The sequence below is a fragment of the Falco cherrug genome, chromosome 7 (assembly GCF_023634085.1).
Source record: "Falco cherrug isolate bFalChe1 chromosome 7, bFalChe1.pri, whole genome shotgun sequence".
Classification (NCBI taxonomy): Eukaryota; Metazoa; Chordata; class Aves; order Falconiformes; family Falconidae; genus Falco; species Falco cherrug.
This window is the reverse complement of record NC_073703.1, coordinates 55,302,501-55,319,049: the sequence shown is the minus strand read 5'-3', so window position 1 is coordinate 55,319,049 and position 16,549 is coordinate 55,302,501. Positions and strand designations below refer to the sequence as shown.

At 47.8% G+C, this 16,549-nt stretch overlaps 1 protein-coding gene across 1 annotated transcript; it reads left to right on the top strand.

The window, feature by feature from the left end:
- Positions 1–2,714: 2,714 nt before the first annotated feature.
- GREM1 (gremlin 1, DAN family BMP antagonist) lies at positions 2,715–10,341 on the top strand. Its single transcript, XM_055715540.1, has 2 exons — positions 2,715–2,900; positions 9,630–10,341. The coding sequence occupies exon 2, from the start codon at positions 9,631–9,633 to the stop codon at positions 10,183–10,185; it is 555 nt and encodes a 184-aa protein (XP_055571515.1). The 5' UTR covers positions 2,715–2,900; position 9,630; the 3' UTR covers positions 10,186–10,341.
- Positions 10,342–16,549: the final 6,208 nt, after the last annotated feature.

Sequence of the window (16,549 nt, the reverse complement as noted above, 5' to 3'; positions counted from 1 at the left end):
TTGCAGGAATAATTCTACTTTCCAACCATCAGAGAAATCTGAAAAATTGTCTTGCTGCACCCAAGATTCTAGTGCCTACTTGAAACACTCTGTGAATTGAAGTGAGTGAAAGAAAACAGATGGGAAAATATGGTGCAAAACATTCAACTGCAAGAAATGAAGACAGATCTTGAAAGGGGAACATACCTTCCACACCAGGAAATGCTTCCTAAAGGGTTTCTTAGTTTGCTTTAAGTCAGAGTGAGATCTACTCCAGATTAGCCACTCTGGCTAGAGCGCAGCAAGGCATTAAGTGGAGATACCTGCTCTGCAATAGATGCCCAAAAGTATCATCATCTAGGAGAGTCAGTGCCAGAGTGGCATGTAAGCTACATTCTAAAAAAATACAGCAGAGCAGCAGCTTGCCTGCAGCAATGCCTGGAAGAGCATGCGGTGCCAATGCCAGCACCAGGCACCACCAGGAAGGCGCTCAGAGCCACCACAGAAAACGCTTCCCCCAGCACCAGTGAGATGGCTGGCCATGGCCCTGGGGAAGGGGCCGCGTGAGGCAGCGCCCAGCCCCCCAGCCCAGCTCTAGGGCAGGTAATCGGAGAGAGAGACAGAGAGCAGAAGAGAAGTGAACAGACCCCCTCCTCACACATCAGTACAACTATTTAAGAAAAAGGAACACAAAAGTCTGTCAACATACTGATGGGTGGGAATTGTGACTTTTTCTTTGGATTCACAAAGGAAGGACCCCAATTAATGAAAAACTATTGATTTTAATAGCACTTTTAAAAATAAAATAACAAAAAATCCTAAAAATTCCCTAGGCCGCTCCTTCCATCCATCTAGATGTCATTTGCTGTGATTCTTTGCCAGTAATCCTTCCCCTTTTCATTGTATTCGAATTTCAGTGGCCCCTGAGCACCAACACATTTTCTCTCTCATGCTGCCACCTACCACTACAGTACAGTTGCTTGCCCTGTGATTGAAGTGATTATTTTTTAACAAGTTATTGCTAAATGTGTGCTTGAATTACAGCAACCAGCCTAATTTACTACCTTGCTGAGCACTCACCTATGTCACCGGTGCCAAGTGGAGCTGTGCTTTGACCTTAGCAAAGAGCAAGCTGCTGCCAAGTGATTGTGAAAAGTCAGCAGCCTGGCATCCTGCACGGCCCCTGGCATCCCTAATGCAGCAGGGATTTCGTTTTAATTCTTCTTGCCCATCTGCAAAACCAGGGACGATAAAAATCTCTGGTTTTCAGACGAGACGTGGGCCTCCCTGAGGCCCAGAGTGGGTGCTGACTGCCAGGGCTGGGCCACCGAGGTGCAGGGCTGGTTTGGTCCCCAGGCACTAATTCACACCGGACAGTGAGGAGAAAACAAGGCAGGGCTGGCAGCACCACCTGCACGGCCCGGGTCCCGTGCGGGGCGCTTCACTGTGCTTCGTGCTGGGTGATGCCCACTGCAGCTGACAAACACCTCGGTGTAATTAGCAAGCCCAAAGGTCAACGCTTACTGCAGAGCCTGCTCCCGCTCCCTGCGACTGCCGGTAGCGCTGCAGCCCTCCGCGGTGAAGAGCCCGTGGGAGGCGAGCGCCGGGAGGTCGGGGCGGCCGGGTGGCACCGAGGGAGGGGCGGGCTGCGGCCCCTCGATGCCCCCGGCCCCACGCTGGCTGCAGACTCGGGGTAAGCTTCGGGCAGCCCCCGCGCGGAGCGGCGCCCCGCTTACGGCTGCGAAGGGCTCGCTCCACAGAGACGCTCAGCCCCCGCTGGTTTTTGCCTAATTCCGAGCGACTCCTGGGACCCCGCGGGGGCCGCCCCGAGCATCGCGGCCCCCTCGCCGAGGGGCTCCGGCGCGGCAGCCTGCGGGGCGGCCGCGGGTGCGGAGCGGCGCTGCCCCGGCAGCCGCCCCGACGGTCGGGCGGCCCCGGCCGCCCCCGCACTCAGCCCAGCGGGGCGCGCCGCTCCTTCGCCGCCCCAGCCCTTCGCGGGATGCCTGAGGAGCCCGCAGCCCCCTGAGAGCCGCTGTGACAGGAGGGGAGAAGCCACCCGAGGGGTCCCGCCTCTTGAGAGACAAATAAATAAATAAATACTAATTTAAAAAAAATCTCATTCCTAAAGAGCTATGAGCGCAGCTGCGGACCGTAAGCCACGGTTTAATGCCCCCCTGCCCGCCCCCGCACGACTTACACACAGGGTGGGGTTGTTTTTTGCCAAAGCTGCCCAATTCCCGGCGTATTTGCAGAAGGCAAATCTCAGCGAAGGTAATTTGTAACGGGGAGGGCGGGGAAGGTGACTGCCGCCCTCCTGGCCGGGGCCGGCCGGGAAGGGGCTCCCCGCGGCGGCTGCGCTGGCCCGCCGGCCCTCGGGCAGCGGAGCGCCCCGGCAGCCCAGCCCGCGGCCCCGGGCAGCGTGCACGGAAGGGCAGGGGGGGCGGGGGGGTTAACTCTTCTTAAATGTCGTACTTTAATGGGGATGGAAAATGTGAATTTTCCGTGCATTCCAGGAACAATTCCTTGGGGTGGTGACCTTTAGCACCGATTCTCTTAAGAGAGGAAAGTAGTCGAGTGTTTATCTGGATGACTGAAAGCTTTCCCTGGTGGAAGTTTATGGAAGTGTTAAAGGGGGCGGATAACACGGGCTTTGGAGGCGCTTGTCCAATGATCTGGAGGGGCTTGGAGAGCAGATCTCAGCTGGCAGACATTTAAATGGGAGACAGCTCGGCGCTGCTGCAATTTGTAGGCAGGATCCGAGACTCACTCTCTATGGCCTCCCGGGCAGCTCCGGGCTCCCACGCCACCCGCTCCGCCGAGTGACCCGCCGGGCAGCACCCCGCCGAGCCCCGCGCCCCGCCGAGGAGCCGCCGCCGCCGAGCCGGGTCCCGCCAGGAGCCGCCGCCGCCGCCGCCGCGCAGGTGAGCCGGGCCGCGCTGCGCGCACTCACGACAGGGGCGCAAACGGGTCCGGCAGGTCCCTGTGGGAGGCAAAATTTTAATCGCTCTATCCTACCTTCGGGGAGGGGGAAGGGGAGGAGTCGTTCATCGGTGTCTAGCAAAACTCCGGGGCGCCTCGGTTTTGCGGAGGGTGACACGCGTCCCTCCCGTCGGCGGGAGCGAGGGGGACACCGACATTTCCGCTGCAGCGCTGCGGCTCAGGGCACCGTTACATCTCTCTCCCCTGACAAGCGCGGAGACTGCAAAACCACCGTTAGCTCTGCCTCTCATCTCCGCCTACAGCATCACTCCCGACAAATTGGATTCGGCGCCCATCCGACACCCGGCAAAATCCCGGCCCGGCCTCTGCGCGGAGCGGGGCGGGGGCAGATCCCCAGGTGCCGGCTCCGTCCCCTCCCGTCCCGCTGAGCTGCCCTTTACGAGACCACTCAGCCCCCGGCTCTGCCCCGGCCCGCCTTTGCGAACCTCTGCTCCCCCGTCGAACATGCGCCTCCTCCGCCCCCCCCCCCCCCGGGGCGGGCACCGTCCTGCCCGGGACACCCGGTGTGTGCCGCCGGGGCCGAGGGTCTGCACCGGCAGCGCGCCCGGGGGCAGCGCCGCGCGTCCTCGGGCTCCCTCGGGGTGACGGGCCGCGGCTCCACCACTGCGCCCGGCGCCCCTCCGCCTTCCCCTGCGCCGCCTCCCCGCTCTGCCCTCCCACCTGATTCGGAGCCAGGGGCGTTTTGCCGGCCCGACGGCTCCGTGCATCCGTCGGCAAGCGCGGCCCCTCCCCGCGCCGCCAGCCCCCAGGCGCCCCGCGGCCCGGCCGGACTCCCCCAACCCCCCCGGTTGCGCGGCGGCGCGGGGCGACCCCGCGGGCGCGGCCTGTCCGCGCTCCTCTCGGCCCCGGGCGCGACCTGGCGCCGGGCTCTTCCCTCCGGGAGGGCGCTTGTTTGCTCGCCCCGTCCGTTTTAATGCTGTCTCCCGGGCGCTCGGGAGTCACTTCTAGGGAGCTCGTCTTCCGCGGGGTAAGCCTAGACGGCGGCCGCCCCCCGCAGGGGAGGCCCGGGCGGTGTCGCCAGTCGCCGCGAGGAGCGTCCGCGCCCACGGGGAGCCGGGCCGGGCCGCGCCGCTCCCGGCCGAGCCAAGCCGGCGGCCTCTCCGCCCCGACGGCCGCCGGCCATCCCCGCGGCGCGCCCAGGCCGCGCTCGGCCGCAGCCCCGTCTTACCTCGGCGGGCTGGGCGGTGCGGCGGCAGCTCCTGGCCCGGGCGGGGCCGGCCTGGCCGGTGCGGGACCCCCGCATACCGCCGGCCTGCGCTGCGCGGCCCGCTGCTCTGAGCCGCAGCTTCCCTCCCCGAGCGCTCCTGGTGTCCCGCCCGTGGCTCCGCTCGGCGGCAGGATCGCGGGTGAAGCCCGTTTCTCTCTTCGGGGCCGAGACCCAGCGCTGGGGAAACCTCTTTTTGCGCAGACGGGGGCTGTGACACACCAGCCCGCCTTTGCCTCGCGCTGCCCGCTGGAACGACGCGGGGTTTGGTCACGCGTTGTGTGAGATGCGCACGGAGCCCTGGGCGCAGCGACAGTCACGTCCGAGCCACCGCCGCCTCTGAGCCAGGCCCGGTGGCTCCGGGCGGGGACAGCCCTGCGCCCCAGCGCCCCAGCCCCCTGCGCCTCCCTGCGCCGGAAGAGCCTGGGGGTAACGCGCCGGCGTGCGGCGGGGCTGTGCGTGACAGCGGGGGCAGTGCCCGCAGCTTTCCGCTCCTCTGTAGGTTTCAGCCCCAATCGGAGCTGCACCATTTATTTTTCCCTCTCGGCGATGTCGCGCAGCAGTGCGCGGCTGCTCCCGCGGACGCTGCTCCCCGCTGTGCGCGGCTGCGCGCCAGAGCCGAGCCGTGCGGGTGGGCTGGGGGCTGCGGGGGCAAACCGGGTGCGGGGCTGCGGAGCTGTCCGGCTGCAGGGGCGGCTCCGGGCAAGGCCAGTTCGGGCTTGGACCAGCCGTGCCCACCATGATGTTCAGCTTCCCTGTCGTCCCGCAGGATGCCCCATGCTTTCTTACAGGGGGAATTCTCCAAGTGTCAAAAGTTCGGGGTTGTTTTTTTTTTCCTGTTTTTTTTTTTTTTTTTCCCCCGTCATTATGTGTCTCAAAGCCATCTCCGTGACGTGCAAAAAGAAATTACCTGAAATGTAAACCGTATCCAAATTCTACCACCCAGAGATGTTAGTTTTGCTGTCTTCGTCTCAGAAAAAAAATTAAAAAATAAAAAATTGTGGTTCTCTGGGAGCTGCCATTGCTATGTCTTTTTGTATATTTAAAAATACAGACCTATGGACTATGAAAACATTACATAAGACTGTTTCTGTAATTCATATATAATAAGCCAGGCATAAAATTATTCCGATCCTTTGGGACATAAACCACTTCAGTTTTCTCAGTAGTCAAAGGCTGTGTTTTGCCTCTTCCTTTGGCTGGTATTTGAAGCCCACCAAATGCATGTATTTTTTTGTGTAGGTCTTCATCAGATTATTTTTCATGTTTTCTGTGAAGCACATGAGTTCATGGCTCATCATAATATTTTCCTAGTAAATATGGTTCACAGATGAAATTATGGGCCTGCTGAGGTCTGTGAGGATTCTGCTGTATGTTTCAACAGAATCAGGATCCCATCCAGTTCTTTTAAACAAGTTGCTTTGTGCTGAAAATTTCAGTAATAACTTTCTGACTGCCTGGGAACACATAGGGAAATTCTGTTTATGAACTGACATGTGGAGATCCTTAGTTTATAGCAGAAAATATATACACGAAAAAATTACAGCTTAATTGTATGAAATAATAAACCTGAAAGCATTTACAGTTCTCTGTGAATGGTTGCTAGTGTTAATCCACAAGATTTCTAATCTGTTTTAGATGATGAGATCCCGGGCTCTAGATAAACCACATATGAGGTGATATGAATGTTAGGGCCCAATTCTGCTCCTGTTTGAAGTCAGCAATAAAACTCTTGGCTTTAGGACTAAGAGCTTACAGATGATGAAAAGAAGAACTCAGCAATGAAATATGGAAAGAACAGATTTTTGAAGTATTTTATCACTTTAAAAAAGAAATTATTAATTCCATCAGATCTCTCTAGATCTGAACGAAGTAAGTGGGAGATGACCATTTTTGTTATAGTAATCTGTTCAAAGGATTCTTGAAGGGATCTCAAAAGGATTTCCGGTTATGCCAGTGTAAGAGCCAATATCAACTACTGAAAATTTTTTAGAAATTTGGAATTTAAACTTTTAGACTCTGATTCCTCACAGCTCCTACCCAAGATTTGGAGTTACTACTTCTGCAGAGTTATGCCTGTGACAAAGAAAACCACATTTACTTCAGGAGAGATTTCTGTTTGGTAAAACTTGGGTATGGTAACACTGATTTAGCTACTTGTACTCTTTTGTGTTCTGGGTTTTTTTCAGTAATACCCCCCCCCCCCCCCTCCCCCCACCTGTTAAGGAAACATTCATGAAGAGTAATTCATAGACGGATGAACCACCCTAGTTCCTAAAGTAAGCAAACAGAGGTGTCCTCTGCTCTCATAAGCAGATGTGTTGCATTGAGACCAGAGGTGGTGCAGAGCGCCCGGACTGCGTTTTGGCTGCAGAACTTCTGTACTGAGCCATACCGCTTAATTTTCCTTTGTGTTTTGCATTTTTTAAAGATAATTTATTTTTTTTATAAATGTTTAATGAGTTGCTATTAAAAGAAGGTCCTGCTAGAGCTGTTGCGGGGGTCATGAAGTTCACACAGCCTCTTCTGTGGGTCTGTGTTTAAATTGTATTTATGCCTAAATGATTGGATTGCTTTTACTTTTAGACGTGTGTTTTGGAAGTGACCGTAAAAATGTTTTTGCCGAGTTGCTGATTTTCATTTGAATCACAGTTTCTTTTATGAGCATGTAATATAGCTTCCACTTTCAAGGCTGGAAACAAACTCAGTGAAAAATTACCTTTCCTCCCCCAGTTTAGGATTATATTGAGACACGTGCTTACATTTCCTTAGGGTTAAACACATACTTAACAAAGATGCATGAATCTGGGACACAGACCTTACAATAGTAAACATTACCATCAAATTTTCCCCAAATTCCCATCCCAAAGTACACCTCGTTTTTACATGACTATACCTTACTGTGTCATCAATCGCACATTTCTGGGAGGGGAAAAAAAAAAAGAAAAGGTGAAGTAATGTGGAGGTCATCAATTTTAGAAATAAAAGTAGTCCAGGAATATGGTGGTGGAACTTCAACTCGGTTATGGGACACTAAACAAACACCTGAAGTTTCCTGGCACTGCTTATAAACTATCAATTTATTTTCAATTGCATGCAATGACTTTTTTTTTTCCCCCCCTTTTTTTTTTTTAATTTCTTTTAAGGCTCTGGCACCATGTTGAGTAAATAAAGTGCATATTAAAGTACTGTCTAAATACAGCATGGGTATACAGTTGCGGGAGAAATAGAAATAGTTTTGGAAGAAGTCATTCTGGTCTCTTGAGGAAATAATCAGTGGTTTGTAACTCTTGTAAAAAAGATATTTTAAAAAAAATTTTAAAAGAAACATGTTTAAATAACATTCAGGTTGGAATAGAAATGGGGAAAAAACAGCAAATGTCCAAGCTGACACCTGAAATTATGCTGCTGTAGTCTCCAATTAGAATTCCCAACTTTTTTTGTTTGTTCTGTGTCAGAGCCTTAAGTGATTAAAATTGCATGTTCTGTACTATGTTTCATTGAGATATTAAAAGCAGCCCTTCCAAGCTGTGCACTGGAGTTGGCAATAGCGTCATTCTTAACACCCCTTGCTTGAAGCCTGAAGCTTCTGCCAAACATAAGACATACTGGTACATAAACATAAATGAATAAAGCGAATGCATATATTTATCATGCATATTATAAACTCTAGGTGTTCTAACTATCTGTAGACAAACCCTTAAAACATTGGATCGGCAAAGCAAATCCCTGAACTTTCCCACTCCAGTAATTTGTTTCCCAGTCTGTTCGGTGAGAAACACTTTTTGAACAGCATAACGTAACTTTTATTTCCTTTGTGTGACTGAAAAGACCTAGTAACTGAGAAATTAACAGTTATCTTTTATAGCAAGTGGTACTTACCCTGAGCCTCTGCTGAGTCTCTAGGTGGCCCTTAAAGTGTTGGTGTTTGGCTGCTTTCCTCCTAGCTGTGTGGTCCCAGGCAGAAGGATTGAGCCGTCCAGGATTGTGCCCTTGGTTTCACATGTTTCTTGGGTAGTAACACAAGCAGGACTCTTCAGTTGAAACACAAATTTGTCCCTTACTGATGAAATGAGTCAAATAAGGGATACAACCGCAACCCTTCAAACAAGCAGAAGATGCTGGCTTCCTCAGGTGTTTAATGCGCGTGCCTCTTCACAGTTCTCTTGTTTCACAGTTTTTTTGCAAGCAGTTGCTCATTTCTGGTGGCTTCTTCCAAGCTGCCACAGGGAGGGTCCCCTGAGAGCCTTGTTGCTGATCTGTCTGTCTTGCTGCCACTGCTACATCACTGGCTTTCCAGAACAGCATGGAGACCACAGTACTTCAGGGAGGGGGGAAAAGTGTAACAGCTGAGTTTCTTCCTGGCTGGTTGGTGTATTGATCTGACTGAGCAGCCAAAAGAACTCAGAGATTTGGGAAGCAGCAGAGATGGTGGAAAAAGGGAGGCAGCAAAGGCTGTTCCTACACTATGAATTAGGTTTGGAGCAGGGATGCAGTTCTGAAGAACCTGATGGTCTCCACTTACTGCACTTCTTGAAGTGGTTATTTTTTTTTGTGTGTGCACAAACTACATGATACTTAATGTCGTATATGAAACTCTGCTGTCCTCATATGTCCTTTCAATATCATGCTGTATATAATGAATAAAATTCAGGGATCTGGAAAGTTCTGACCACTGTGACTGCATTTGTATAACCTCTGTCAAGGATTCAGAGTAATGTGTAAGAAAGTGTAATTTGAAATTACAGACGCATCTCTTTTAATGTATACCTAAATATTCTTTTATGTTAGTTGCCTGTCTTTTGCGTCTCTTACCTTAAGCATCATTACATTGAGATGGGTTGGACCACTTTAGAGGTGCAGTGTGACAGAGCTTGGGATGCTGTAATTCAGACAACAGGTGGATATAGCATGCACATTATATTCTGGATGTATATTATGCAAGAAGCTGTACAGAGCTTCTGAATCTGAATAAGGAACACATAGCTAGACTGCGTCTCCTGAGTCAAAATGTTTAGTGCTCTGGTATTGTAGGTAGCTATATCGTATAAATCCTTGTGCAGCATAAAATCTGTTCTTCCATAAGTGTAAGTCAGTAGCAACCTTCCTAATGTCAGTAAGCTATAAGAAAGGAATAAGAACTCTTAACTAGGGTAATATACATGGGGAAAGGAGCTGGGAAAAGATGTGTGCTACACAAAATAAAATTCTGTTTGGACTTACTTTAGCCTCTGATTTTCAGTCACTGTATGTGAAAGCTTTTATCACCTGCTAATTTGGAAATGGCTTTCCAGCTGGTAAAGGCTAAATGCTTATCTTTTGTAAGTGTGTGCGTGCACACACACACACATTTGTTTCATGGAACTGAATGTTTACTGCATACCTGGCTTCTGTTGAGATTTGAAATCCACAACTGTGCTTTATTCCCTCAACTTTCTCCATATAGGATGGTCCGCACACTGTATGCCATTGGTGCTGTGTGTCTGCTGATGGGATTTCTGCTACCAACAGCAGAAGGGAGAAAGAGGAATCGTGGATCTCAAGGTGCTATCCCTCCTCCTGACAAAGATCAGCCCAATGATTCAGAGCAAATGCAAACACAGCAGCAGTCAGGCTCTAGGCATCGAGAACGGGGAAAAGGCACTTCAATGCCTGCTGAGGAGGTGCTGGAGTCTAGTCAGGAGGCATTGCACATCACTGAGCGCAAATACCTAAAGCGGGATTGGTGTAAAACTCAACCGCTCAAACAAACTATCCACGAAGAAGGCTGCAACAGTCGTACCATTATCAACAGGTTCTGCTATGGCCAGTGCAATTCCTTCTACATCCCCAGGCATGTCCGTAAAGAAGAAGGCTCCTTCCAGTCTTGTTCCTTCTGCAAGCCCAAGAAGTTCACCACCATGACTGTTACACTCAATTGCCCTGAGCTTCAGCCCCCAAGAAAGAAGAAAAGGATCACCCGGGTTAAGGAATGCCGGTGTATATCTATTGACTTGGACTAAACGGAGACAAACATAGTGATTGCACTCTGACTGTATGCAGCCATTGCCAGCATGAGAGTGAGTGGCATGAACTAGCATACCTTGGGGGCTGGACAGAACTGAAAGGAACCTAGTGAATTACCTAAAACAAGCACCACCCCCCCCCCACCCCCCCAACACCCCCCCCCCCCCCCCCCCCCCCGGCCACCCAAGAAAAAAATCGATGTAAGGGAAGGGAGAAAACAGAAGTGTACAAGCAAATATATGAATGTTCACTACGACAAAAAAATTTAACAGGTATGAAATAAGAAAAAACTCTATTTACCTGCAGTCATGAATTAGGTTTCCTAGTGCATATTCACATTTTTGCTGCTTGCTGGGAAACTGGAGCTGTGGCTTTTGCTAATGTTCACCTGCTATGCTATTAGCTTTTACTGTATTAAGAGGAACATCAAAGTGAGAGGACAATATATTTGGAAGCATGAATGTATTCTTAAATATGAAGTAGGCAAAAAGCAGTTTAAAGCATAGCAAAACCATCACTGAAATAGCAGCTGTATCAAGAGTTTGTAACATGCTTCGTCAAAAAAACCCAACCATAACTGCAATCCAAAAGCCATGTCTGGAGAACAATGCGGGGACATGGGAGTGCTGAAAAGCCACTATAGGTGGATGGAAAGCAGAGCTACAGCGAGTTAGAAAGCAAAAGGCTAAAGTACGTAGATGGAGAGTACAAAAGGAAGTAGAAAAAGGAAAGATACATAAATAGGAAGACACAGAGGAAGAGATACTGTCTTCTGTTTACGTTTTGCTTTAATTTATATACCTAGTCATATATTACATAAATTAAAGAGAAACTATATACAAGGCTATAAATATACTTCTGAATTCTAATGGCTCTCTCAGTCAGTCAAAACCCATACTTGTGCCACTAGAACATTTCATGTCTTGTATTTCTGCTATCAGTTATTCTTCATATCCACATATATATGTATATGCAGTACCTTATAGTCATTGGTATCTATATGTACATACAATGAGTATGCATACTTCATTGTGTGTATCTGAACTCTTTCCTCTTTTTCACACACATACATAAAAACCATACATAACCACAGCACAAAAATCTTGCTAACCAAGATCAAGTACAGAATGGCAGTAATTTAGTACATAAAGAGCAAAGCAAAAATTAAAACAAGCATCATGTGACTGCAAATGCAATAACCACACAAGAGACAAAAGACACGACATTCATGACTAGTAAACATTGCATTGTTATTGTTATTTTAGCTTTGCCACAGGCATGCAGTTTGTTGAAAAAGAGATGCAGAACTTTGCCAGCAATAATCCTCTTTTTATATCTTTTACCACAGACTTGCATTTAAAATGGATTTGGACTAAGTAAAGAGAATTTCCTGAAAATTAAGGGCTAACTGCCCCTCTCATCTGGGGGGAAAAAACATAAAAGGGGACATGCTACTTCCAACAGGTCGATGAATCTCACCTGTGAGGTTATCCTGCCTTCAGGATTAGGAGCTTAAACTTGGTCAGGGCTGTAGGGTTTGGCAGGAGCACGAGAGGTCCTGCCAAGGATTTGGTCTGTGGAGGGGGACCCTGGGCTGTGGGAGGCAGCCCTTCCATGCGTGTTGCCCGTGCTTTCCTGGGTTCTGGATGTTGTCTGGCTGGCAGCACCTTGTACCACATGGTGTGCAGCCTGCTCGTGCCGGTGCTGAAGAGCTCACCAGGTGCTGCCGGACCTTCCCGCCTGTGCCTGCGGGACCCCAGCCCGCCCTGTTTGGGGGGTGTGTGTGCCAAAGGAAAGGCGTGTTCCTGTGCCAGAGTCAGTACCGGGCCTGAAAGCAACCCTGACATCACTGGTGTGAGTGAAATGGGAGTTAGGTCTGCATTAATTGTATGATGAGGCTTGGATAGTCCAGGACTCAGTTTCCCCATTCAGCAGCAATACCCTCTAGTACCCGCTCTCGGTGTAACTGTTCTCTCTCACACCAGATGCCTCTCTCAGCCACAAAGTGATTATCTTGACAGCACTTCTGCCCACTGAACGCCGAGAAAGACAATTGTGCTCTTACTAACACATCCAAAGAGAAAAATATACAGTGAGTGGCATGTCACAGATGCATCCTGCATGTCTTCATTATAGGAGATGCCCCAGCTGTTGCACAATGCACCACATAGTTATTGGTGATATCCTGCATCTCTGCAATTAATATATTTTTGCTGTAAAATCCACTGCTGTGAGGTCTGCATTTGTAAGATTAAGAGATTGCAACTCGTTGGTTGATATTATTAAAATGCGTTTCATCTGGTGTAGTCTGACTCAGCAGGTTTGACACATTTCTTCATGGATTTTAAAATCCAGTTTTAAAATCTGGAATTACAGGAGGTAGATTTCCACTGTGTGGAACATGAATAGTTAAACAGAAAGATAAGGATATTTAATGTTATTATTAATACAAATACACTTTCACTGGTCATAGGCAGGGGTTGTTTTCCTTTAAATTACTTTTTTGAGTTGGTTTGCAGGGGAAAGGGCCAATCTCAGCCATTGCTGAAAGTTTTGTACTAGCTAGGGTTTCTGCTCAAGAAATGGGAACACCTTAAGAATGATTTTTTTTTTTCTTCATGTGAAGTTGACAGCAAAACTCCCTTTGTTTTTTACAGCGACTGCTATGTCCCTGAACCCTTAGCCATTAAGCAAAGCTTCAGACATTACTGACTGCTTTATTTGAGATTAGGCTAGCATTCTGAAGGAAAATTGATAAAAGTTTTACAAATCTTTATGTTCCAAACCAGCCTGTGCACAGATCATGATGGAACTCCCCTTGAGGCAGATTCCCCCCCAATATGTAAATTTTATACAAAGAACTTTTATGAATTGCTAGTTATTGCCTGAGAGTAAGAAAGTTCTGCTAACTTACAATTATACGAGATATTTAATATCAACCACAATATGTATTTAAATGTCTGCTTTATTCTAAAAACAATAGACTATATAACCTAAGGCTGCAGTATTTTCATGCTCGGTCTCACAAAGCAAAACTTGGTTTAAAATGAAGTTTTAATTATTTTGTAGCTGAATAGAATTGGAGTTTCTTCTTCCCAGCATTTTGTACGTCATTTTAACTACTAGTAACAAATAAATAAAATATTTTCTCCAGCCCATGTCTATTGTTGGATTTTTTTTTAATTTCTTCCTTAAGTTTCCAGCTCTTTCTGGATCTGTTGTACTTTACTCTGACTTCTGTGGTTTCTTCTAATTATAAAAGGGCTTACATTATGACAGTGAGACACAGAGACAAGCAATGGCACCATCATTCAACACGGCTACTTCAATAAGGTTTTTAAATGAGATCTGTCACTTCCCCCTCACCCTTCCACAATTTATAGAAAGAAAAATCTCAATCTTTACTCACACTTTTCCCCTTGTAAACCATATAGTGACAGTTCAAAATATAAATCAGCCTTGAATTGTTGTACAGTTAAAGCTGGAGCCAGCGTGCCTGCCTTACACCTTCTCTCAGTTTTGTGTCTAGTCGGCAGTTCGCTCCCACTTTTAGGAAAAAAGAGTAAGGAACACCTTTACAATACAGCATGTCACAAGCTGTAAATAGGGGCAGAGGAGGTGACAAATAATTAGAAAAGAGGACAGGAGGATTTGACCCTGCTGGCAGCACTTGGGCATGGCCAGGGTTGAGGAAGGATGGCAACCACGTTGAGAACGGGTTCCCTCAGACTTCCCTCCCTGCCAGTGGGAGATAGGCAAGGGGTGATGTAAATTTTACCTTTCCAACCTGCCACCTTGTCCCATGTGTGAGGGAGTGGGTCAGTCATTACAGACCCCTGTACAGCCCTGCTGTCCGCAGCAGCGGTGGCATTGCCGGCCTTGGTGCAGAAAGCTGCTAGGCCAGGGACCGCCACCTCACTGAGCCGCTCCGAGAACAGCCTCTGATCCACGTAAACCTCTCGGCAATGGCAGAAGCCCAGCAATTTCCAGATGTACACCTCTTAGTTCCAAGGACTGAATGACACACGTCAGATATACAGTCGTATGAGGGACCACCATGTGGTGTTTTCCTCTGGCACACACAGATAACCAGAGAAAAGGGTCAGGTGTCCCGCTTCCAGCCCTGAGAAGCTGGGTGCAGGTTAGATCTGGTGTGTTTTTCCTTCACAGAATCATAGAACAGTTTAGGATGGAAAAGATCTCTAAGGTCATCAAGTCCAGCACAGTAATGGAGCTGAACAGTCTAGTAGCCCTGGTTGTTTGAGGTCTTTTAAAGCTGTTTTGGTTTAGTTTTCTTTCTCTTCTAGCTTTTTTGTGCTTCTAAAACCTACTGAAAGGCTAACAACATTAAAATCACTGTCTTTAGAAGGCAGTTGACTTTTTCTGGTCTGAGATATGGGCACAGCTGGATGGAATAAATTTCCTTGAAAAGATGTGCATATATATCTTCATTTGAATATTTAAAACAGAAAGAAAAAACTCCTGGGCTTACCTTTCTAGTACTCTGTAGTACCATGGTCTTACTATTTATATGCTAAGAAGCTCAGACATTCATTATAATTTGCATTTGGCCTACATACCAGCTTTGAACTGGAGATACGTTCACTGCAAAGTCCTGTGTACTTTATAGAGAATTACACTGATCAAAAGAAGATAACAGGGAGGGAATTCACACACCTTAATCAGCTTTTGGTCGGGGCCACAGAGATAAGACTTCTTTTTTCTCTCTCCCCAGTGATGCAGGCTAGATTTCTGTTTGGGGTTTCTCTGTGTGCTCTGCCACCCATGTGCTGCGCAGTTGATTCACACACACGTTATAGGACCGAGGCATCAAGAGCATGTCAGATTTGCCGAGCATGTGCTAAGACATCTGAGCAACACATGCGCACAGTAGGTACGGTGCGCCTTGGATGGGTCAGTGGAACAGACAGTGCCATGGCTCCGCTCCAGCTGCCTGTCAGCGGCGGTGCCTGGCTGGGAAAGGGGACCCACCAAAAGGGTCCCAAAGGGACTGCGTCAAAAATGAGGCGGTGGTTTAACCTTGTAGTTTACCTTCTCCTGAGGGGGGGGGGGGGGGGGGGGGGGGGCCGGGACAGGACAAAAAAAACCAAACCAAAACAAAAAAAAAAAGGAGCAGTAGACAACTGTACTGTAGGGGACTGGTGTTTCTTTGTGCTATCCAGTGTACAGGAATAAACCTAAAACTGTTAGTTCCAAAAGGTTTCTTAAAGGAGAAGCACTGAGACACTAGTAGAAGACTGAGACAAGAATGCTGATTTGCTTAACCCAATGATCCCCTTACACACTCTGCCTTTGCTTTTTAAAAAGCATGCATCTTATTTGCTCCAAATAACTCAAACCTGCCTTAGAAACCACTTTCTTAATTAGTGAAATACAACAGTCAATATCAGCAGAAGAAGGTCCAAAATTTTTTTCTGAGTCATTCTGCTTGGTTGGATGATTGCACTAAACAGCAGCTTCTGAAGGGAAGAGCTGCATAATTTAAAATTTCAGGGAGAAAAAAAATCTGTATTTGGATTTAGTCAAAACACTGGAGGTATCACTGGTACATATTTTTAATAATCATCAGATCTTGGCCTTAAGGTATCAAAAAGATTAACTGTAATAAGATTCAGACACCTTGCTTTATTTTTTTCTTTTTTTTATCAGCTGAGACTGAAACCAGAAATACACAGCAATGCACAGGTATCATAACGAATCCCAGTGCAGATTTTTGGTGCTACCTTGTAATGCAGCTTCGTAAAAACATCTGAAGCCTGTCTGCACTGCCTGCCTGGGAATGTAGCTGATGACTTTAAGGTGCCCTTTGACAATGTGTGGCTTCTGGCTGCCTGAATTTCTCCTCTAGCTTTTATGGGTCTGGGGGAAGAAATTTTAACTGTCACTTTCTCCCTTTCTTATTATTTTCTAAAAATATTGAAAATAAAATTCACGATCTGCCTTTTTTGAATGATCAAGGAGCAAGATATGAGGATCAAATTATATACTGACATAAAAGAAGAACGTTTGGGTTTGCATTAAAAAAACCCCCAACTTCTAAGTTGTGATAAGCAATAACTCCTACTTGCTGTGATACAGATGTAAATCACATAGCTTGGGCATGAATCAAATGGAGGAGTTACATTGACTCCCAGTAAAAGTTCTGCAAATAAAATTTGAAATCGCCATGTTTGCCTTTCTTTTTTAAAGAATGCCTTACGGAAACAGCCATATTCCAATTCATATTACAAGAGATCAAAAGAAAAAAGGTTAAAATAACATCTCCATCTCTCTCTAGAATAATTGAGAGCTATATCTTATCCTTCTGTCTAGTATATCAGTATGGATTCCGGCAAGAAA

Bases quoted from the DNA above. Each gene is read 5' to 3' on its own strand.
- GREM1 (XM_055715540.1), top strand. From the start codon at position 9,631: ATGGTCCGCACACTGTATGCCATTGGTGCTGTGTGTCTGCTGATGGGA.